We start from the raw sequence: 23,694 nt of genomic DNA, 5'->3' as shown, positions 1-23,694 counted from the left end.
AGATCCTCCCGTTCTTCTCTGCCAAGGACTCTGAAATGGTTTTACTGCTGGAAGAAGCATATGTGCCAAGTTCCAGGAACTGTTTTCTTAATTACTGATTATTAAGGTGTAAGCTGACGGCTGGACCTGGCTGGGGCCAGCGAAGGAAAATTCATTGTTTGGGGACTCTGGTGGGTACAGGGCAGAAAGTTGAGAAGTCACATACCATTGAGCATTCAGAATCAAATCCCAAGGCTGTGGACTCCCAGAACGAAAAATTTAGAGGGCAGATGTGGACAGGCCTGGAATGGTCCCTGGCAAGTGGAGCGAATGTAGGTGGTGAATCCCCGCCTGAGCCTGGGCTCAGGTCCATTCCTGGTCAGCGGTTCTGGGGGCCCTCCAACCAGGCTACCTAGCATCTCCTGCACACGCAACACCTTGGCCTGCTCTAGGCAGACAGCTGCAGGCTCTGCTGGAGATCACCTGGAGACTTCCAATTTGAAGCCAGAGGGCAGGGGTTTAAACAAACAGCCAGATACCGAGGTGAGACACAGCTGCCGATTTCTGGAAGAGTCAGTCCATCAGAGGGAAAGGGTAAAGGAAGGAGCTGGCTTTCTGGAGCTTCAGCCCAATACAGCAACAGGGACTGAGTTCCTCAGGTCCAGAGCAATGTGGCCACAGGAAGGGCTCAGGGTTGGGAGTGAGGGTCTTTGCCTCTCATCCCTGCTCTGCCACCAACTCACATGGGCCCCTCCCGCTCACCTGCAAACAGCGGAGGCAGATGCTAAGTCCCATTAGCCCTAAAATCAAAAGGTCTCTACAGTGGCTTTGAAGCAACAGGACCATCACAAGACACTCTGGCTGAGCATTTCCTGTGCACCAGCCACACCCTGGAATTCTAATCCTTTGCACAACTGCCCTGCCAGGAAGTGGCACTGGTCCAGCCTGGCAGATGGGGCCACAGGTGGTCAGAGAGGACGGCCCTCTCAGATGGCCCTGTTGGAATCCAGCTCTCTCCACCTCCCACATCCGCATTCCTTCCACCAGTCTGCCCGACAGTCCACTCCAAGGTACACACACACACACACACACACACACACACACACACACACACACTGAGCTGGCCGGAGGCCTCTTCTAATCTTGTGGCAACTGTGAAATCTCAGGTCACCCTGACCTCAGGCAGGACACAGGCTCTGGGTCCAGCCAGGCCAGATCAAGCACAGAGAGCCCTTGGGGAAGGCATTCTACTTTTCTAGCTAAAGCACATAGTGGCCTGGTCACCAAAAGTTGTGATTCTTTGATCCAGGTCCATACCAGTTACAGAGGTCCACAGGAATTTAGAAATATACATCTTTTCAAGGACTACTCTCTATTCTGAGATAACATCCATTCTCTTTTCTGGTACTGAAATATCCTTTCTTTTATGAAATGCCAACCATAATTAGCTGGTAATTGGGTTTTTAAATTTTTGCTTCTTTCTTTAAAATGGACACATTTAACAAGGTTACACAATGGCAACCCTAGAAAGTTCCTCCATTTTTAAAATTGGTCTGTGAAATCCCAGCCACTGGGATTGAGGTCACGTTTAGTTCTTTGTTCTCTAACAGCACTTCCAGGAGTCTATGATTAGATGACCTCAAAGATTAGAGGTCCTTATAAAAAAAGATACCACAGAGACACTGCCTCCCCCTCTCTCTGCCTAGGCACACAAGCCGAAGAAAGGCTGTGAGAGGACAGAGCAAGAAGGCGGCTGTGTGCAAGCCTGGAAGAGAGCCCTCACCAGAAACTCATCAGCCATAGTGTCGACCTTGGACTCCCCAGCCTTGGGAACTGTGAGAAAATAGATTTCTGTTGTCTGAGCAGCCTGTGGTATTTTGTTATGCTAACCCAAGCTAATACACTTGTGCTGCCCTCTCTCCCTCTCTAGGTTTTATTCTCCCCATCTGTAAAAGTGCAAGAATAACATTTTATGAGGCCAGTATGACCCTAATGCCAAACCAAAGGCATCATAAGAAAATTACAAATCGGTATCTCTTACATCCAATACAGAAATCCTTAATAAGCCAAATATATTAAAAAGATAATAAACCATAACCAAGCGGGATTCCCAGGAATGCACGGTCAGTTTAACATCCTAATCAATTAAAATAACATACCATAGCAATAAAACACAGGCAAAACCCGTATCATCATCTCAACAGATGCAGAAAAAGCATTTGACAACATTCAACACCTCCTCCTGAAAAAAAGCACTCAATAAACTAGGAATTTAAGGGAGCTTCCACAAGCTGACAAAGGGTGTCTATGAAAAAGCCACAGCTAACGTCACGCCTAATGGTGGACACCAGAAAGCTTTCCCCCTAAGATCAGAAACAAGACAAGCATGTCTGCTCTTACCACTTCTATTCAACATTGTTCTAGTGGACCTACCCAGGGCAATTAAGGAAGAAAACTAAGCAAACATTGTCTACATTCAAAAGGAAGAAGTAGAACTATCTCTGCTTGCAGATGACATGATCTTGTATATAGAAAATTCTAAGGAAAAAGTAAAAACTTACTAAAAAAAAGCAAGGTTGCAAGATAGAAGATCAATGTACAAATATCAATTGTATTTCTACATAGTAGCAATGAACAAACTACAAGTGAAATAAAGAAACCAATTTCACTTGTAATAGCATAAAAACAATGAAATACTTAGGAATAAATTTAACAAAATAAGTATAAAACATATACTCTGGAAAATACAGAACACCATGTAAGAAATTAAAGAAGACCTTTATAAATGGAAAGATGTCTCCTGTTCATGGATCAAAAGAGTAGCTATTGTTAAGAAGGCAGTACTCCCTAAATTGATCTACACAATCAATACAATCCCTATCTGAAAAGCTGTTTCTTTTCAGAAATTACCGAGCTAATCCTCAAATTCACATGGAAATGCAAGGGACCCAGAGTAGCAAAAAATAAAATTCCAAAAAAGAAATTCTAGTTGGAGAACTCACACTTTCTAATTTCAAAACTCACTACAATGCTATAGTAACTAAGACAGGGTAGGCTTGGCACAGAATAGATGGAACAGAAAATGGAATAGAATCAAAGTTCAGAAATAAACCCCCATATTTACAGTCAATTGATTTTTTTAAGGGTGTTAAGAGAATTCAATGGGGGAAAGAGTTGTCTTTAAAACAAATGATGCTGGAACAACTGGTTATCTACAAGCAAATCAACGAGTTGGATCCTTACCCTACCTCACAGCATATATAAAAATTAACTCAAGATGGATCAGAGACTAAATGTAAGAGTTATAACTATAAAACTCCTAGAAGAAGACAAAGGTAAATCCTCATGACCTTGGATAGGCATTACACCAAAAGTACAAGCAACAACCTAGAAAATGGGTAAGCTGGACATCATCAAAATTTAGAATTTCCATGCATCACAGAACACCATCAAGAAAATAAAGATAACCTAAAGAATTTTAATCCCTGTCACTGGAGAAAAAATTTGTAAATCACATATCTGATAAGAGACTTATATCTAAAATATATAAGAATATTTAAAATATATAAAAAACTATAATTCAACAATAAAAAGACAAAAAAAAAATAGGCAAAGGATCTGAAGAGAATTCTCCAAGGAAGATAGACAAATGGCCGATAAGCTCATGAAAAGATGTTCAACATCATTAGTCAAAGGGAAAATAAATGAAACCATGACAAAATATCACTTCACATTCAGTAGAAGTACTAGAATCAAAAAGGACAATCACCAGCTTAGGCAGAAGGTGGGGAAAATGGAACCTTCATACACTGCTGGCAGGAATATAAAGTGGTGCAACCACTTTGGAAAACATTTTGGCAGATCCTCAGAAAATTAAACAGAGTTACCACATGACTCAGCAATCCCACTCCTAGGTATATATACCCAAGAGAACTAAAAACATGTCCACACAGAAACCTGTACATGAATGCCCATGACAGCATTATACTCACAACAGTCAAAAGCTGGAAACAACCCAAATGTCTATTAATTGACAAATGAATAAACAAAATGTGCTATCTCCATACAGTAGAGTATCACTCAGTTATGACAAGGAATAAAATACTGATACGTGTTACAATATGGATGAACCCTGAAAATATTAAGCTAAGTGAAGGATGCTGAACTCAAAAGACATATTCACATGATTCCACTTATATGTAATGTCAGAATTGGCAAATCTATAGAGGCAGAAAGTAAATTAGTGGCTGTCTAGGGCTAGAGGGATGGGGAATGACTGCTAATAGGTGTGAGGCTTCTTTGGGGGAAAGGATAAAAATGTTCTAAACTTGACTGTGGTGATGGCTATACAACTCTGTGCATGTACTAAAAACCATAAAATTGGACCTTAAAAAATGATTTGTGTGTGTATGAATTATATCTCAATAAAACTGTTACAGGAAAGACAGCAAGAGGGTGGGATGCTATAGCCACAAGACACCCAATGCGGCCCCGGACCAGTATCAGCATCATCTAGGGGCTTGCCAGACAGCCAGACCTACAGAATCAGAAACTCAGGGCTAGGGCCCAGGGACGTGCATTTTACCAAGCCCTCCAGGTGAGCCTGAAGCCCACTGACGTTGGAGACCCTTGCTTGGAGTAGTGGTTTCAACCTTGACTGTGTATTATCATCATCTAAGGAACTTTTGTAAAAGACCCATGCCCCAGAGCCCCACACCCCTCACCCGTACCAGACCAACTAAGTCAGACGCTGGAGATGGAGCTCAGGCATGGGCACGTTTTAAAGCTCCCAAGGAGAATCTACTGTTGCAGCCAGGATCAGAAGGACTGAACTCAAGAGTGTCTACTGCCCCTTTTCTCTTCGCCCCTTTTAGTTTGGCCCAAGCTCAGCTTTCTGGGGCCACCTGGTGGCCATACCGGGGAATGACTACATCTTGCTTCAGCAAGAACCCCCACCACCACCACCAGGGCGCCCCCTGCGTGGGGTTCAGGGATCTCCATCCTCCCACTGCAGAGGTCAGCACCATCCTGGCCTTTGGAATGGGGGTGGGTGAGCTGGTTACCCGAAGGTAATGGCGGGTCACATGACAGGGCCAGAACCGCTGAGCATGACAGAGCCTGGAGACCAACTGACTAGAGGGCACATTTTTTCTAGATAGGCTGAAATCCCGGAGTTTTACATGAAATCTGGAATTTTACAGAAACCTTTGATTTTTGTAATTTAATGAGTTATTCAAAAATAATTTCTGACTCATAAGTCAACCTGGGGGCCAGTCCCAGCCCCTAGGCAGTGCAGACATAGGTCCTCAGTTGGCAATCAGGCAGCTTCAGATGTTGAAACGGCTTCCTTGCCAGTTGTTAAAAGTTACTCTCCAAGACCCTGGAATGGCCCCATCCACACATCTGACTCCTGCCCAGGACCCTCAGGGCCCCCATGGCCCAGAAACTGTTAGGTTAACACCTGGCACCACAGGGGTTGAGGACCCGGTGTTTCGTTCTGATTGGCCACATCCTGGACCAGCCCGAGAGCTGCAGCAGCTGTGAATCGCCCTGAACATCACCCTGCATACGCCCCACTAAGCACTCCAGAATCAAGCCAGGAGTTGGGGCTGGCACAATTACTTTGATTTCCAGGAGGTGAAGCAGTAACCGAGAACTGATGAGGGTCCCCACGGGACCTCCAGCAACCTGACACCCCTGGGCCATGCATGCAGCGGGGCGCCTGGGCAGGGGTGGCACTCACCTGGCGGCAGGTGCAGATAATGATCTCCCGAAGGTGGTAATGCATGGGTGTCATGGTCTCACTGACGGTGTCCAGGGCGGCATCTACCTCCTTCTTCACGCAGAGCCCCTCAGGCAGCAGCTGCACCACCTTCATCACCACCTGGCGTCAGGGGATGGGATGAGAGGGAAAACCAGGGCGGGCAGGGGGCCTCTACCACCAGCAAAAGTCTCACCCCACCCCAGGGGACACCCTGGGAACACTCAGTGCTGACGGGTGTGGAGAACTAAAACCATTCATGCTCATCCATGTTCATAGCAGCAATATTCACAAGGTCCAAAAGGTGACAATAAACTAAGTGGCTGGAAGGATTTAAAAAATGTGGTATTTAACTACAATGGCATATTGTTCACCCTTAAAAAGCAAGGGATTTCTGATCCATGCTCAGCCTGGATGAGCCTTGAAGACACGCCAAGTGAAAGCAGCCAGACACCGAAGGACAAATGCTGCATGAGTCCACTTACAGGAGGTATGTGGGAGGATCAAAGGCGTGAGACAGAAGGCAGGACAGTGGCTACCCGGGCTGGGGGCAGGGATGAATGGAGAGCTAGTGTTTGATGGGTATGGTCAGTCTGGGATGCTCTGGAGGAGCGTGGCAGTGATGGCTGAACAATGTGAGTGTATTTAATGCCCCAGAACTGCATACTTACAGATAGTTAAAATGATAAATTCTATGATATGTATATTTTACCACAATAAAAAAAAATTTTAGAAAGGAATCAGCTAGGGGAAGAAAAAGAGGTCCAGGGAGAGAGAACAGCATATGCAAAGACCCAGAGGCTTAAAGGGCCTGGCAAATTGAATTTAGGGGACTGCATGGAGGCCAGGGTGGCAGGACTGGAGGGCAGGTAGGCACACGCAGCGAGGTTGGCCAGGTAGATACTGACCACAGCAGCCAGGTGCCAAATCTGAGTTCCACATTCCCCATCTGTCAGATGGGGACACTGCCCCCTACTTGCAAGGTGTCTGGGAAGATGACATGTACACAAGATGGCAGGTACAAGTAAGTGGGTGGCTAACCCGGAAATGTTAGCAGCTGTCCATCCTGTGCCCTGGGCTGAAATGAAAGGGTGGAGTGGGGCAAGCAGCAGCCCCACACCACAGTCACCAGCCAGAGCTCAGCTGCAGGTGCCTGTGAGGCAGTCAAGTCACCCCAGCAAGATGGTGGCCAGAGGCCTCCCCCAGGGCACACAGCAGCCCAGCAGCAGGACTAGGGGTGGGGAGCAGCCAGATCCCTTTTCTGACGGCCGCCCGCCAGGGCCCCAGCACCAAGCTGCCCTGCACCTTGGCCTGTCCGTCTGCGGAATGGGCACAGGGAAGCACTGATAGGGCGAGGGGAAAGGTGATGGCATTGACAGCTTTAAAGATGCCCCAGACCTGCCAGCAAGACTCACCCTCTCCCCTCCCCCCAGTGTCCCCTGGGGACCCCACAGGGTGTGCTCACCTCAAACTCGCCCTTGGTGAATTTGGCATCCGGCACGCTCACCAGCTCCTCCTCGCCCACCTCGGGGAAGCCCTGAGAGAGGACAGCTGCTGGGACAGGAAGCACCTCTGTCCAGGCTGCGCCCCTGCCCCATACAGCAGCCCTGCACAGAGGGACTGCCAGCCCAGGACCAGCGGGAGGGGGCTGCAGGACCACACTCTCCTGCCACAGCGAGTGTCCCCAGGGACCAAGTGCCCACCCTTCCTAGGCAGACCCCTGTCCTCACATGACAGGTCACACATACTCGGACGTGCCAGAAGGTGAGCACAGCCACCACCATGGCAGTCGTGGTCCGGCCCTGGCCGCTGAGGCAGCTGAACACGAAGCCAGTGCCTGGGTCCTTGGCAAGGGCAGCCCGCAGGGCCTCGAGCAGCCGGTCAAAATCCTGGGGGTAGAGGGCACCAAGGTGCAAGTCAGTGGGTGCTCCTGGCAGCACAGCTCCCAGTGTGGCCCACCCCTCCAAAGGGCAACCCCTGCAAGCGTCCTGGGAGTGCTCACCCAGGGCCAGGCTCCAGGTCGGACTCACACCCTATGCTCTCACTCAACTCACTGCAGCTCACAAGACCACGTGAGTGTAAACAGCCAGAGCCCCACGGATAGTTATAACCCCTGACCCCAGGACCAGATATGTGAGCAGACACATGCACACACCTGGGGCTCATGTGGCCCACCCTCCACCAGGCAGAACAGGCACATGTGTGGGCCATTCCCATGTGCTGTACCCTGGGCTACACACCAACCCCCTGGCTGCCCTCCAGAGATGGGCCCAACCCAGGTCCCAGTCTGCAGTCCCAGGGCTCTGGCCGCAGCTGATCCCTGCAGCTCGTGTCCACCAGAGGGTGACAAACTACAGGAACTGAGACCCCCGGAGGCAGGAAATACAAGCCCAACACCACCTGTCACATGGGCACATCACACATCCACCCCCATCCTTCACAGATCCATGCCCCTCAGAGAGACAGACAAGTCACCCAAACAACCAACAGATCACACAGACACACACTGATGCACATAGAGTATGTGCCAGGCACACACAGCCATGCAAATGTATCCACGTACCTTAAAGACACAAAAAAACTACATAGACACAAAGACATAAACCTACAGATACCACACACACAAAAACCCTCGGTCATACACAAGCATTCTGCAACACCCTCTTCAAAATCTTCACACACATTCCATAGCACACAACTCCCTAAGAGACACACTCTCCACATGTCTCCCAGTAAAGACAAGATGCACACAACAGACTCTTTAAAAACACACTTAGCATGTACATACACACTCCACAATGACACCCACTCCAAACACATCCCCCTAAGACACAAATTCACCCCAAACACCATGGATAGGCTCACCCAACACATACCTACACACACACAAATACACACACTCAGACGCAAATGTGAAGCTTGGAAGAGATGTGAATAAGCCAAGTGGCCCAAATCTGAAATCTTGCAGAAGCTCCCAGTCCCCCGGAAGCCATGCCCAGGCCAGGGGGAGGCGGGGGATGACCACCTCTTCATGCCCAGAGGCCTCCGCCTGCCTGCACAGCCCCCCACCTGCTCTCGGGGGGCGCAGAAGTCTGGCACAGGGATGCGGTGGTAGATGAGGCCAGGGCAGGCCCTGCGGTGCTGGCTGAAGACCTCCTGTGTGGTGAGGCACGTCTGGAACCTGGAGGTCCGTGGGCCCTCTGCGCCTGGGGGAGGCATGCTCAGGTGGGCCTTCAGCTGGGTCTCCAGGTTCTAGGGACGGGCAGGACAGAGGACGCGGGCCACTGAGGCGGCCTCCAGGCCAGCCCTGAAAGACAGGGCCTGCAGTCTTCGGGCCAATTCCTGCCCCTTCCCTAAGCCTCAGGGGTCATAACCAGCCCCGGAGCCAGGGGTGCGGCCAGAGAGGCGTCCTGATTCAGGCCCTCCCTGAGTCAGCCCCTTGGGACCTCAGTTTCTCCATCTGTACAATAGAAGCACTGGGCCTTCTGGACCCTCCCAGGCCAATTCCCCAGAAGGCCCCCACGGTACGGTGTGTAGAAGGCAGGAGGGCCTCACCTCAAGCTGCTCGGCAGCCATGGGGGGCCCAGGCTGCCGCAGGCTGTGGGTGTGCCCATCACACTCCAGCACCGCTTCCTCCCTCAGGTTGACCCACACGACCTGATGCAGCTTCCTCTTGGCGTCCATCAGGTAGGCCAGGATACTCCCCAAGGCCTGGAGGGACAAGGGGGCTGTCAGTGAAAGGGCTCAACCCTCCCAGTGCCCCCACCCCACAAGCAGACCAAGGCCCCTGGGGTGGTCACCTTAGCACTGGGCTGGGCTGTGCCGTAGATGGGCATGCGGGGCACCCGCCGGAAGTTGGCCACGTCCATCTCTCTAACAGTGCTGAGTGCGTCTGGGGAGACGAGATCGTCCGCCCCCTGTGGGGAGAGCAGCAAGCCTGGGACCCACAGGAGCCCACTGCATTCAGAACCCGGCCCAAGGGGGACACAGAAGTTTACAAAGCACTTTTGCACATCTGGAGCCTCATCAGTGCCCTGGCAAGGAGCAGAGTGATGGAGCTCACTCTCCAGGTGAGGAAGCTGAGGTTCAAAGATGAGAAGCTGTGGCAAGGGTGCCAGAACCAGGTCTCCCAACTCCTTGCCCAGAGCATTCAGGTATGAAAATGAGGAGAGGGGTCTAGAATAGTAGCTAACGCTGCAGATGCTTCTTGGGGCCTGAGAACAACCCCATTTCACTCGCAAGAGGATTCTACCACCGCACAGGCCATCAGCCCTTGGCCTCCCATGGACAATGCTTAACCCTGAACTCAGGAATCAAGGGCCTATTAGCCTCAGGGCCACACCACATCCATTCCCACTTCCCCAGACAGCCAACCACACTTACCAGGGAGCCCTCAGCTAGGAGGTCCCTGGGGGCCAGAGGCTCCGCTGAGCTCAGTGTCACAGGCAGGCGATACAGCTCAGGATGGGCACACAGCCAGCGACTGAAACTGAGGGCAAAGGCCAGCGGGTACTGCAGCCCGTGGCAGAGAGAGACAGGAGTTCAGGGACACAGGGCCATCCTGAACTCTCCCTGCCTGCCCTGTGATGGCAGAGCCCCAAGATACATCCCTCATGGCCTAGGGCAGGGATGAGGGGCTGGGGAGAAAGGACCAGAACATCCGAAGCAAGATCCTTCAGGCCCTGGTGCCCTGGCTAAGGTACAGAGAGGGTCCCAAGGGAGAGAGGTGGGGCCTCCCTCTGTCTGGCCTGCTCAGGGGACACCCCTCTATCTGGGTGTCCTTTCTCCTCCACACCCACCTTCCTCTGGAACCAACACACACGTCCCCACTCCCCTCCCCCACTCCACGGGCTCCCTGCCAACCCCACACCAGTCACTGTGGGGGAGAGGACTGGAGGGACCCCAGGAGAAGCGGGCATGGGTCCACTCATCCCCAAGCCCACCTGCTCGTGGAGATAGTAGTTAAACAGGATCAGGTAGAAGTATCGCTCCAGGCTCCGCAGCGCCCTCTGCCGGACACTGGGCTGGCTGCCACTTCCCTGAGAGGAGGGGACCAGGAAGCAGGGCAAGGCAGTAAAGATGTGGCTCCTCAGTCCCCATCCCCAGATGTGCAGGAGTCAAGCCTCAGAGGTGCCCAGAGGACAATCTACCTCTCCCTTCATAATACAGTTCTGCCAGCCTCATTTGCTGTGGTTAATCCGTGGTGCAGGGAGAGGTGTTGGTCACTATGCCAGGCACTACTGTTCTCAGTGCAGAGACTGCCTCTCCCATAGACTGTGCCAGAGATAAGCTGGGGCTCCCCTCTTTGCCCCCCACCACCCACCATGCAGGTCACGCACAACTGTGTTGAAGCAGCAGATATATAAACACTTTTCCTTGAACCAGAGGCCCTTGCTTAAGAACTGTGACCTGCCCAAGAAAACCCTCAAAGTGCTCCTAGAAGGCTGTGTGACTACCCCTACTTTACAGAGGTTCAGAGAAATGAAGTGATTTGCTCAAAATCACGAGGCTGATGGCACAGAGAGCTGGGTCCCCAAACAAGTGTCCTAACCCCAGCCCATCATCCTCGGGGTAGAGGACTGTCAGGGAGAATCCCAAGGGTCCCTGTCTCTACCTTTGGACCTCAGGGTTCTCCTCCTGGGTCAGTACCACCTTTTGGAGGGCAAGTGAGATTCAAAGAGGCCAGAAAGAAAGGTATGCCCTATAATGAAGTTTAATCCCACCTGTGGGAATCTAGGCCAGAGGTTAGCAAGCTTTTACTTCTATAAAAGGCCAGAAGGTAAATATTCCAGTTTGTGGGCTGCAGTCTCTGTTGCATCTGCTCAACTCTGCCATTGCAGCATAGGAGAGCCCCAGATGGTGTATAAGTGAATGCGCAAGACTGTGTTCCATAAAATTTATTTAAAAGAACAGGTGGCAGGCTGGATTTGGCCCATGGGCCATAGATGTCAACCCCCTAAGCTGGACTAATGGAAAAACCCTAAGGACACAAAAGCCTCATTTTCATCAAGCAGCTCAATGAAGAAGTATTTACACTGAGGAGGAACTGGAAGCAAGTCAACTATCCAACAAGAAGTTGTAATAAACCATGGCAGATGGCATTCCAGAAACACCTGCTCTGTGTCAGGCTCCCTTCTGAGTGCTTTATGGATCTCATCTTACCTAATCCTCACAACGAGCCTATGGGTGCTTACTATTAGTGGCCCCATTTTACAAGTGGGGACACTGAGGCATGGAGCAGTTAAGCACCCATGTACCTGTGGGTGGCAGAGCCAGGTCTGGAACCCAGGCTGTCAGGCCAGAGCCCACACTCTTAACCTGTTAGACCAACAATGGCTGAACCATGCGACAGGCTTCAGTTACACAGTCAGTAAATCTCACTGGCAACAAGCAGGTATGGCGTGGGAAAGTCAAGGCTGAACACAATAAACAGGATGCAAACTGGGTGCTTGGACAACCTACCCAGGAATATCATAAACATGAAAAATTGAAGGAAGCCAGCCCAAAATGCTCAGAGCAGGTATGCTGGAATTATGGGTGATATTTTTCCCTTCTCTGATTTCTCTATTTTCCATAATATAATATTGCTTTTAAAAGATACTTTTTTAAAGTGCTAAAGAAAAAGGCTCTGTAGGCTTCAGATTCCTTCCATGCACTGTGTGCAAACACTGTCAAGCTGACCTCCTCTCCCAGGAGAGTAGGGACAGGGCTGCTCAGACAGCCCAGAGCCCATCACTCTTCCAGAAGCAGCTGGCTGGACCAAACCCCAAAGAAACACCAAGGAACTTACTCGCAGGCGAAGCCATGAGCAGTCTGGGATGTATCTGGATCCAGAGGCCCCCAGCACCCACACTAGCAGCCCCATCCCCCACTCTGTTTATTCAGCAATGAGGGGACCTGGCTAGGGAAAGTAAACTTCCCCTCTTCCTTATCCGTCCTTCCTGGAGGTCCGGCTCCTCTAGCTCCCCTTGCTCTGCAAGCTTCTTTTCTCATGGGAGAAAAAGCAACCAGGTGAAGTCTGAAAGACGCTAGTCAGCAGGCCTAACAAATAAGGCTGCAGGTGCCAGGAGAAAGAGGAAGCTCATGGAGCCTCACCTGGGCTGGGCTCGCCAGCTGGATGCCCCCCAGCTTCTGGTTTTCCAAAACTACTTCCTTCAGGTCGTGCAACTCTGCACAGGCAGTGATGGCTCTGTCCACCTGGTGCCAGGGGCCAGGGAAGGCAGGGGAAAATGATGGGAGACAGAAAAGAGAGGGAATGAGAATGATTGGCTGACAAAGTTGGGGGTGTCAGGGAAGAAAGAGACCCCACCAGTGGAGGAGTAAATGCCTCCTCTAGTGCCTCTGCCCCCAGCCCCTGGCTCACCTCCTCTACCATATTCCTCCCCTGAGGCACCGTGAGCAGAAAGCACTGGATCACCTGTAGCTGCTCCATGGGCAGTGGCCTGGACTGTGGCGGGACAGCCCTGACAAAGAAGGGGTCAGGAGCATAATCAGCATTGCCAAAGGCCTCTGGGACGGCCCACTGTCAGCACACTCCCGATTCATACAGTTGCTGAGAGGCACTGGACTACACATTCCAAGTCTTCCTTTCAAATCAGGTTGGAGGAGGCAAGGGGCATGTTCCCCACTGGGGAAAATGAGGTCCAGAAAGGTCAAATGACCTTTCTGGTCAACCAGCAAGTCTGTGACAAACCAGGAGATGAACCCCAGATGCCCAATTTCCAGCTCTAGCTCTGGGCTCCTGCTCTGTCCCCAGCATTGCAGGCAGACCCCAAGGGGTCACTGGGTCCCAGGCACTCACTCTTGCTTTGAGGCGGTCCCACTGCGGTGAAACAGGATAAGAGTACCCAGGACCATGCCCAGGTTGGTCCTGCCCACACCCGTCTGGCAGCTGAAGATGAGAGCAGGCGGAGGCCCGTGAGCATCGTGGAGCAGCAGCAAGCTGGGGGTCTCCTGGAATAGACCATGAGCATCAGCAATAGTGTGACCCAGAACTCCTCAGCTGAGGACCAGGCTGGGGGAAGAAAGCCATGCCATCAACCAGCCCTTCCCCACAGTCTGCAGTAAAGCAGGGCGGGAGAGGCGGGGGGCAGACAGGCGGCTCAGCCTCTTTCCCCAAATCCTACAGCGCAATCTGCTCCATGAACCAGCCCTACCTCCTTTGCTGGCCCTGGAAGTGAGAACTACTCAGAGGCCCAGGCCTGCATTTAATACCCCTGTGAGATGCAAATGGAGTAAGGAGATGCCCTGAGTCTCAGGACTCAGGAAATAACCACTGAAGAGTCTAAAGGTAAGAATTCCTTAGCTCCAGTAAATAAACAAGAAACTTGAGGCCTGGAGAGGTTAGATGATTTGTCTAAGATCACACAGCAAGTTGGCAGCTGAGCCCCAGCCAGTCCTCCAGACAGTTAGTGCTGGCCTCTGTCATTAGAAAGAACACAAATGCCACCGGCAGACAGACACACAGACACACTCACAGATACAGAGACACACACACCTGACACACTCAACCTCATACAAAGAAGGAGGCCTCCCTCTGAGAAGGCAGAGGACACCCACCCTGAGCATCTCCATGGAGACAAGGCCTAAACACAGGTCCGCTCTCCAGGCACCTGCCCCCACTTCATGCTCCTACCATCCCTTCTGTCCCGACTTACCCGGAGGACACTGACAAAGGCATCAAACTGGGCTTCCAGGGGAGCCCCTTGCTCGGGCAGGGGCAGGCGGTGGTACCTGCCAGGTGAGGGGGAGCAGCCCATCAGGGAGGCCACGCACCCTGGGCACTCCCGACCCCTGCATTCCCACGGGAGAGACAGGCCTGGACAACCAGCCCAACCTGCAGATGGTGAACTGAGCCCACGGCTGGAGAGCAGGCGCAGCGAGCACCCACACCCAGCCAGCCCACTAGGGGCCCATGCAGCCCCAAGTCACCTGGCAACCCCAGGCAGGACTGGTCCTCGGTACCTGTAGGTGGGCTGTAAGAAAAGGGGTCTCTTATACACCTCTTCAGTCACATGCACGTCGTCCTCGCCCCGGATGGCCACAGCATGGGGCTCCCCCAGCAGGTCTGCAGTGTTGTGGTACACGTGGTATGTGTTCTCACTCAGCTGGGCAAAGTCATGGATCTAGATGGAAATGGGGGGGTCATGGGACCCTTGAATGAATGACCTTCAGGTCTGTCTCAGCCTTCCTAATGGAGCTCTGGAGTGACTAGGCCACACTGAGGCCATGGACAGGCTGCTTTTCCTCCAGGGGGAGCCACATGGCCAGAGGTACTTCTGTTCCTGACAGGACTGGAGTGGTCGCTGTCCTGAGAGCAGCCTCCTATGCACTGCATGGGCTAACATGGTCCACATGGGACCGGGTAGCAAGGGCCTGGCCCAGTGGACAGCAGGAACTAACTACAGCACCAGACTGAAGGATGGGGCAAACCTCAGTCAGCTGGGAGCTAGAGGAGAGGTGGCCTGGAAGGGAGATGGGGAGATGACCAGTGGCCAGCACAGCCGCGGTTCCTGCCTGCAGGGGTGTCTGGGGCACCGTGACCTCGCACTCCATGCACACATCTCCACAGTGCGCCAACAGCCTCAGAGACCCTGACAAGGCTCCACGTGATGAAGGAAGAGGACAGAGGAACCTCAGAAACAGAGGCCTATGGAGAAAAGCGGCTTACTCCATGCTCATGGAAGGCTGAAATTCAGTCCTGGGACTCCTAATCTAGTGCTCTTTTCACTCCATCAGAACCCTTTCTAATAAGGATGCTAGTGTGGAAGAGAAAAGTCAGACAGGAAAAGGGTAGAGGCAAACAGAGCTGGGAACAGGAAGTTCTTCCTCTAGCTGTCTGTGAGCTGGCCTTGCAGCCAGCCACTCACCCAAGCAGGGCAGAAAAGTGGGCAAGTGGGGGCTGGTGAGAGCAAAGCTGGGCTGTGTGACACCTACCAGGCCCTGCCGCCTCTCACCCACTCCAGAGGCCCTCACCTCTTTTCGAATGGCCAGCTCCAAGTCCTCTGCCTGGACCCTGGGCCCCAGGCCCTGGAGGTTCTCACAAAGATTCTGCTTGTCTCGTGGTGTGTAGGGCACAAAGTCCTCATTGGCACGCAGAAACAGCACAGGCTCCTCCCGCACACAGAAGATGATGCACTCCTGCCAGGAGCCCAAGGGGGAAGGAAGCCATCATTGCCCCACCTCTGGGCCTTTGAGCAGACCCCTTCCCCCTCCTTGAGGGCCTGCTATCACCTCACCCTGTCATTGAGACCTAAATTCTACCCAAGAAGCACAGCTCAGTCAAATGCCATCTGCTCCTGACCCTTCCCTCCTCTGTGGGCCAACAGTCCTTCAACTGAGTCTCGTGGTGCTAATTCATCCTCTGTGTTGACATTATCAATGAATAATCTCCTCACTTCATGGACTACAGATTCCTCACAGATTGAACCATGTCCTGGTCATTTTTACATCCCCACAATTCTTAGCACAGAGCCCTGGATAAATTAAGTGTGTGATAAATATCAGCTGAAGAAATGATTGCCCACCACCACCATGCAATCATTCATTCACTGTACAGAGGGAGGTATATGGGCAGACCCCACCCTGAAGGGATTGCAGTCAAGCTGGGAAGATGGGATCTACACACAGTTAACATGCCGCCCCACTCTGGCTCACTCCAGGAACTCTCCATCTTACATCCAGGTCACCTCAGACACAGGCAGCCTGCAGCGAGCCTGTAATCACAGCAGACCCTCAGCACCCATCCTGGAGGCATGCAAAACCCCGCCACAACATCAGGCAGGAAAGCAGTCATTAAAAGCAGGCACTTGGAGTCCAGGTGTCTGGGTTTGGGTCTTGGGACGCCACTTATGAACTGTGTCACTTACCCTCTCTGGGCCTCAGTTTCCTCCTCTGTAAAATGGAAGAATAACTGTCCCACCCTCATAGGGTTGATGCGAGGATATAAATATTAGCTATGATTATCATCCTCTGTTATGACCTGGCCCCTCCTGTCACCCTGTCACCTTCTTCACTTCCTCCAGGGTTCTCAGAGTGGGGTGTGTAAGGAACTTCTGATCTTGAGGCTCCCGTGTCCACACAGGACAATGCAGTAAACATTTGCCCAGAATTTCCCAGCCATTTTGACCACAATGACCATTGTGGTATTCAAGGCCAGGCAGGCCCTGGTCCACATCACCAGCTGCCCTCCCCCTCGTGAGGCCAGGCCTCTCCAGAGTGTCTTTCATTGCCCCTCCCAGGGGCCCCTTTCCCCAGATTTGGGGGGCTAGCCCCTGCCTGGGAAGCAGCCATGCTTACCTTGTGTCCCTCTTTCTGGAGTTTCTGGAGGACTTGCCGGAATCCCAGGAGGCTGGGCTGTCCCATGCCAAACACAGCGAGCCCGCCCCGTACCTGCCGGAAGTTGGGGGCCCCACAGCTCTGCACAGTACCCAGCACGTCCATCTTCTCAGTAACGTCCCGCACCAGGAAGTAGCGTCCCTGGCAGGGGGAGAGCCACAGGGGGTCACTCAGATGACTCAGGGACATCTATCAGCAGGACTGCCAGGCCCTGGCAGACAGGGAGCAGGGAGATGGGGTGGGGGACACAGTCCTCAAGTTATCTGCAGGCTTACAAGAAAAACTGAAAAACAAGTGACCATCTGTGATCATAGTGTATCATATGTGAGAAAAGGAAAGATAACTCCTGAGGGGGAATCTGAAAAGGCTTCATGTAGGAGATGGCATCTACGCCGGGCCTTGAAGGAAATTGGCAGGGAGAGGCCCTCCACAGGCAGGAAACTGAGGCTAGCTCTAGGGTGCAGCCCACAGCTCTCCAGGAGGAAGGCAGCCATTTCTTGCCCCCAGAGGTAGCACATGGAGAAGGGGCCCCAGGAATCAACTAGAGGAAGACTGTACCAGCCCCTTCCTAGGGCCCTGAAGCTCTGAGGCTGGGTCGGTCTCTCCCCTTCCCTGTGGGTGAATGGAAGCAGTGACTACAGAGAAAAAGAGAAAACATGACTGGGGATGTGAGAGCAGCAGAAACCAGAAGAGATCACTTCTGGACAAAAAGGAACCTCAGGTCATCTTGTCCACCCCGTGCCTCATCCAGGACCCACACCTTCATTGCCTGACAGGTAGGAAGTGGGACCAGTTATTCTAGATGCCAGAAATTTCCAACTACTCTCTCAATAAATACCATTTAATCGGCATGAATATACATTCAGTCATTCATTCCCTGACTACTTATTGAGTACCCACACTGTACGCAAACACTGGTCTAGGATCTGGGGCTGCAGCAGTGACCAAGAGAGATGAGTCATCTTTCCTTGCGGACTTGACTTCCTAGGGGACATTTAAGGGGGAAAAAAGCTAAACTTTGAAAGAGAAAGGAATGGAGATTCTTAGCCTGGGGGAAGCAGTCTAGGCTGAGGGAACTTCAGGCCTCCATCTCTGTTCTCCTGGGTGCTCTGAAGGAGAGGGTGTGGGCAGGCTTGGGTCTGACAAGGCACAGATAGGGAGAGAAGAGCAGGGGGCTGCATGAGGCAAGAGGAACAGGCCCCAGGAAACCACAGGGCAAGAGGAAGTGGGATCAGGACCCTGGAGACTGGGGCAAGTCAGGGAAGCAGAGACAGGAGACCATGGGGAAAGCAGTAGGATCAGGAAGGGAGCCTGTAAGGAAGGAGAACAGGAGGGGTGGAGAGAGGCCAGAAGGCAATGGGCAGGGCAGGGCCGGACCTCACCTGCACCAGGTAGTGCTCAGGTGTGGCATCTGAGAGCCGGCCTAGCGTGTAGTGGGCCTTGAGCAGCTTATCATGGATCTGGAACTCCTCCTTACAGTTGTACCTGCCAGGGGCAGAATGAAGACCATGACAGACAACCTCCAAGGCCGGGGTCCACTCCGCCCTCACCAGACCTCACAGCAGGGCCACCTCACCCCCACTCATGTGGCTACCCATTTGTGGCAGAGACTGACCACTGTCCCCTAGTATCTGCCCTCTCCTTCCTTAACAACAGAACCCCAGAATTGTGACCGGGCCATCCAGATGAAGACCACATTTTCCAGCTTCCCTTGCAGCTAGTACGGTCATGTGATTAAGTTCTGCCCAGTGGGATATGTGAACAAGTCATGTGTGCAATTTCTAGGCCATTCCCTTAAAGGGATGGTAGATGCCCTCTGTTTCTCTTCTCCCTGGCTAGCAACCAGAAGTGATGGCAAGAAGTAGATATTGATAAAGACAGGGCAGAAAGAGAAGAGGTGCCTGGCTGGCCATGGAGTGGCCATAAAAGCCTTGAGCACCTCCTGGGCTTTTGTGTAGAGAGAAGCTTCTATCCATAGGAGGTTTAAGACCTCCTGTTTGGAGATCACTGTGGTCCCAGATGGTCTTTTTATCAGTGTCTCTGAGAACAGCTCCATGCTGACAATCCTACAGCACAGGGAGCTGGTTCAGGACACTGGCTTTGGGGCCACGCAGCCTGGGCATAAATCCAACTCCATCACTTGGTAACTCGGAGTCACTCTCTTGTCTGGAGCTCTACCTCCAGTAATTCCCATCTCCTAATTGCCCCCTCTCTCACCCACTGTGAGAATTCTGTGTGCTAATGAACATCAGTGCTTAGCCCAGTGCCTTGGGCACAGTGAGTGGTTATCAAGATCACCATTATTACTAGTAACAGTTTGCCTCCACACAGGGCCATGTCAACAAAACCTGCAGGTATAGATGCAGACTTCTGCAGATGCTAAACCAGGGCAGGTCTGTGCGCCCAGGGCACAAAAAGCTTCTGTGCCAATTACAACAAACAAGACACAGCCTCCCAAAGCTCATGATCTGGTGTCCAAGCCCCTTTACTAAAGAACTGCCTCTAGGAAAGGCAAGTGGTGGAATGAGTAGGGTAGGGCAGCCCTCACCAAGGAGCCAACAGACTCCACCCAGAGCCTCACTCCAGCTCAGCCTCCGCCTCACACACGACCCCAGGGTGGGCAAATCCCTCTGCCCCTGAAGCTCAGCTTGTGTGTCTAGATCAGTTTTCACACCTGACCTAAAAGGTATATGATCAGGAGTCAGCAAACTTTTTCCAACAAGGACCAGATAATAAATATTTTAGGTTTTGTGGGTCATAGAGCCTCTGTTGCAACCACTCAATTCTGCTGTTGGGGTGTTAAGTTATCCATGGACAATATGGAAATAAATGGAAGTGGCAGTGTTCCAATAAACTCTGTTTACAAAATATGTGGCCCCCAGGACATAGCTTGCTGACCCCTGCATTGGATGATCCCTAAGGTCCCTTCAACCTCAAACATGTGACAACCCACGGATTTCTGTGCCCATGGCTGGCTCCAAAAGCACACACATATCTTCGTATTGGATTTTTATAGGCCGGTGACAATTCTGAGCCACATAACTTGGTTAAATATTTTCAGTATCATCCTGGTATATCCTGATAAAGAAAGGGAGGCCCAGAGGGAAGAGGATTTGCCCGAGGTCACAGAGCAAGGCCCAGGACATGTGTCTCCGTGTCTCCAGCACTGCCTCGGGCCCGGACCTAGTTTTGTCATCTCAGCTGGAGACTACATAGCCAGTCTCTTTTATGTAACATCTCTTTTCCTCCCCTTATCATGAGCACAGCAATGTATTATGGTGTTCCTGTCAGGTCCCAAAGCCAGCAGGCTGGATTTATCATTCCCACCCCTCAGGTTTCCTGACATAGAAGGCTCCAGCTGCCAAGGCTCCGCCAAACTTGTGTGTGTGGAACGCATTTAATCTTAGCTCATGGTGTCCTACTTTCTGCATCCTGGAGGGCCCAGAGGCTGGGGAGCGAGGCGGGCAGACTCGATGTAAGACAAGGCTTCCCGGCTCACCAGGAGGCAAATTCAATAACCCTTCTGTCCTCTGGGTCTCTGGGTCCCTAGGACCCGCTCCTTCACTGGCCCCACAGGGCAGACAGGGTTTCAGAGCCCCTTCTGGACCCTCTTCCTCTGGACACATTCAGTGTGTCCAGGTTTCTCAAAATAGGGGTGCCAGAACAAACCGTGGGCCTCCTCCGGGAACATCCCTGAGGAACTAATAGGAGAGTTGACCAACAGCTTTCCAGTGTTTCAGCCCATGGCCCTTTAAATGACCTGGTGTTTAACCTCAGTTCCGAACCATAATTACTGGTTGTGGAAAAAACAAATCTAAATTTCATGCATCTAAATATATAAGCTTTCTTTGAAAATGTTCAGCAAATAATATTTTTAAAAGGGTGTCCCTCCATCTACTCCTCCCTCTCCATGCCCCCTGGTCATGTGGACACGGTAAGTAACATATGGCTGAGACCCAAGGCAGAGAGACCTGGTCTGCCATCAGCTTGCTGGTAACTCCAAACAAACTGCTTAACCTCTCTGGGCCTCAGTGTCTTCATCTATGGAAGTGGCTGTACATATTAAGTGCGGTATGTCACCACCCCTCCAGGAAGCTCACCCAACCACATCTTCCAGAGACATGGCCATGCTCCCAGCTACTCACGTGATCACAACCGGGGCCACTTTGTTGGGGATGATGGACTTGGCCTTACTGTTGTGCAAGCCCGGGGTATGGAAGGAGTGGACGCTGAGTGAGTGCCGACTGTCCATCGCGCCACTGCCCTGGAGGCCTTCAAAGGAGGCACCCGCTGAGACTGTCTGCTGGGCTGTGCTGGCCGTTGTACCCATAGTCTGCCGGCAGCCTCAGGACCCAAGACCTGGGGAGTGAGAGGACGTGCAGTGGAGGGGGTGGGAAAAGCCACGCAGGAAAGGACCAAGCCCACTCCTCACCCCACGGTCAGATATAAAGTCTGAGGCCCAGAGAGGGCCAGCTCACCCTGCAGCTGGAGACAGAGGGCAGCTCTGCTGCCCACCACGTTCTGTCTACTACATGCAGGTGCATGTATCCTTTGCTGATGCTTTGGGGGAGTTATGGACACAGAGGGACATAAAGACACTGCCCCTGACCCCTTATACACTCTTTGGGCAAAAATAAGACAGCTAGGAAGGTCTATACCCTCTATACCAACTCAGGACCTAGGACTCGACTCTAAATGTCCAGGTCAGGCCCCATGGACACCAGTCCTTCCAAACAAACTTTCCAGACTCAGAGAAGTGGGAAACCATCACACATGAGAGAACTGGGGGAAGATGGAGTGAAATCAGACTTGGATCTGAAAGATCTGGATGGGAACAGGATGCAGGCAGACATTCTAATCATGAATGCCACAAAATGAGGCCATGGAAGTCCAGACTAGGTGAGCTGTCAGCAGATCAAGCATTCAACAAAAGCAGCAGGATCCTGAACTTCACCTCAACATCACCAAGAGCGACGGCTTCTGCCCCATGAGGCATGCTGAGCATCCTGGTGGATGCTGCAATTAATCTTGTCAGTCTCTCTCCAAAGGAAATACTTAAGGCTGTCTGCAAAAAGTGGGCTACAAGGGTGTTTTGTTGATTAAGGTGTTGCTTATAAAACACTGGAAACAACCTCTAGCCAACAACAGGGGTTTTGTTGAATAAATTACGGTACACCTCAAGGTGGGATGTTAAAGTGCCATTAGAAGTATCACACTGACTGACTTGGAAAGCTATCTGGGAAATAGGAATGGAAGGAGCAGGTTACCAGGCAGGCACAGGCCACAATCCCACGTGAATTCATGGAAGTGTATGAGAAAAGTCTGAGGACACGCGTGAAGGTGCTGCCGTGAGTTACCAACAAGTGATGAGTTTACAGATGATTTTTATTTTCTCCTTTTTGCCTACCTGCATTTCCTGATTTTTCTCCTATAAACACTAGTAATAAAGCTAAAGCCTATTTAAAACAAATAAGAGAATGGTTGGGAAAGTGGGATGCAGAACCTGTTAAGAGCTGCTGGAAGGTATGGGGAGGACTGGCTAGGGGTCTGAGAGAAGCGAAGGGGCGAGGATTCCACACAGACCCAAATGAAGGGCGGCAGACACAGAAGACAGGCTCACAGAACTCTCGGAGAGTTCAGCAGCTGCTCCAAATGCTACTGACGATCTAGGATCAGGACGGGGAGGGAGCAACCTGCCCTGTGTGCCCCCAAATCCACCTGCACCCTGAGATCAGTCTGCCCAGTGGCAGCACAGGGACAATAAAGGCCTCAGAACACAGCTCCCTTCCCTGCTTTCAGCCAAGCAAGAACTGCTCCATAACGGAGCTGCTCCAACCATCCCCACTCCTCCCATTCCCCCCAGCCCTCTCCTAGCCAGCCAGCAGCAGCATCCCAGGAAGGAGATGGTGAAGTCAGGGGTCAGCAGAAGCCAAAATCAGCAGGTCCATCTGAAAGTTGAGGTCCCCAAACACTGAGGTGGAGTCGCTGGTCTCCAGGCGGGGGCTCCCCAGGCCTCCCCCATGGCTGTGTGCGCAGGCTGCCCCTCCCCAGAGCCACCTAGACCAAATGACTAGATTCATCTGCCCCTCCCAGAACCTTCCCAGCACTGCCCGTCCTGCCCCTCTCGGTTCTGAAAAGGGCTCCCTCTTTCCCTCCAGCCCAGCCTTGTCATCTCTGAAAACTCCCAGCACCCACACGGCAGCTTTGTTAACACACCCCCCGCATGTTTGTAAGAGCCCCATCGTGACTCTCCATACCTGGTCCAATCTCAATCTCTCTCTCTTTTTTTTTTTTTGGTCAAAGATAAAAAGAATGAGCCTCTGTCCCTATGCAGGAACACAGGCAGTTCAGAGAAGGTGGACGGCTCCAGAGTGGACTCCACTGGCCCACAGCAGAGCCAGAAACTTTTCTCCACTTTGCTTGCTATGGCCAGCCCACCAAAGCCCCCCAGCCCTTCTCAGCCCACTGGGCCGAGGAGAGTGGGAACAGCCTCTCCAAGAAAAGGGACATGAGTATCTGCCCCAAAGGAGGGTGTGATGGACGGGACATGGGAGGGGCCTACAGGAAGCAACATCTGGCTACAGCTGCCAGGCCAGGGCCAGGCCTGCTCCCACTGG

At 52.0% G+C, this 23,694-nt stretch overlaps 1 protein-coding gene across 10 annotated transcripts in view; it reads right to left on the bottom strand.

Moving 5' to 3' along the window:
* PALD1 (phosphatase domain containing paladin 1) overlaps positions 1–23,694 on the bottom strand; it is a 98,468-nt gene that overhangs the window by 14,195 nt on the left and 60,579 nt on the right. For 7 of the 10 annotated variants that reach the window (XM_057505943.1, XM_057505941.1, XM_036928721.2 and 4 more), the window contains exons 2-18: positions 21,223–21,436; positions 18,460–18,562; positions 17,039–17,218; positions 15,716–15,880; positions 14,705–14,865; positions 14,398–14,473; positions 13,542–13,693; positions 13,104–13,203; positions 12,836–12,937; positions 10,684–10,779; positions 10,124–10,252; positions 9,541–9,657; positions 9,296–9,451; positions 8,810–8,992; positions 7,489–7,629; positions 7,206–7,277; positions 5,723–5,863 (exon numbers count right to left, since the gene is read on the bottom strand). In XM_057505943.1, the coding sequence (XP_057361926.1) occupies positions 5,723–5,863; positions 7,206–7,277; positions 7,489–7,629; positions 8,810–8,992; positions 9,296–9,451; positions 9,541–9,657; positions 10,124–10,252; positions 10,684–10,779; positions 12,836–12,937; positions 13,104–13,203; positions 13,542–13,693; positions 14,398–14,473; positions 14,705–14,865; positions 15,716–15,880; positions 17,039–17,218; positions 18,460–18,562; positions 21,223–21,407 (2,259 nt within the window). In that variant the 5' untranslated portion in view covers positions 21,408–21,436. The remainder of the gene's footprint in view (positions 1–5,722; positions 5,864–7,205; positions 7,278–7,488; positions 7,630–8,809; positions 8,993–9,295; positions 9,452–9,540; positions 9,658–10,123; positions 10,253–10,683; positions 10,780–12,835; positions 12,938–13,103; positions 13,204–13,541; positions 13,694–14,397; positions 14,474–14,704; positions 14,866–15,715; positions 15,881–17,038; positions 17,219–18,459; positions 18,563–21,222; positions 21,437–23,694) is intronic. The other 3 variants (XM_057505947.1, XM_036928724.2, XM_057505948.1) reach the window with 3 other exon arrangements.

Source organism: Manis pentadactyla, chromosome 8 (assembly GCF_030020395.1).
Source record: "Manis pentadactyla isolate mManPen7 chromosome 8, mManPen7.hap1, whole genome shotgun sequence".
Taxonomy (NCBI): Eukaryota; Metazoa; Chordata; class Mammalia; order Pholidota; family Manidae; genus Manis; species Manis pentadactyla.
This window is presented reverse-complemented; position numbering and strand designations above follow the sequence as displayed.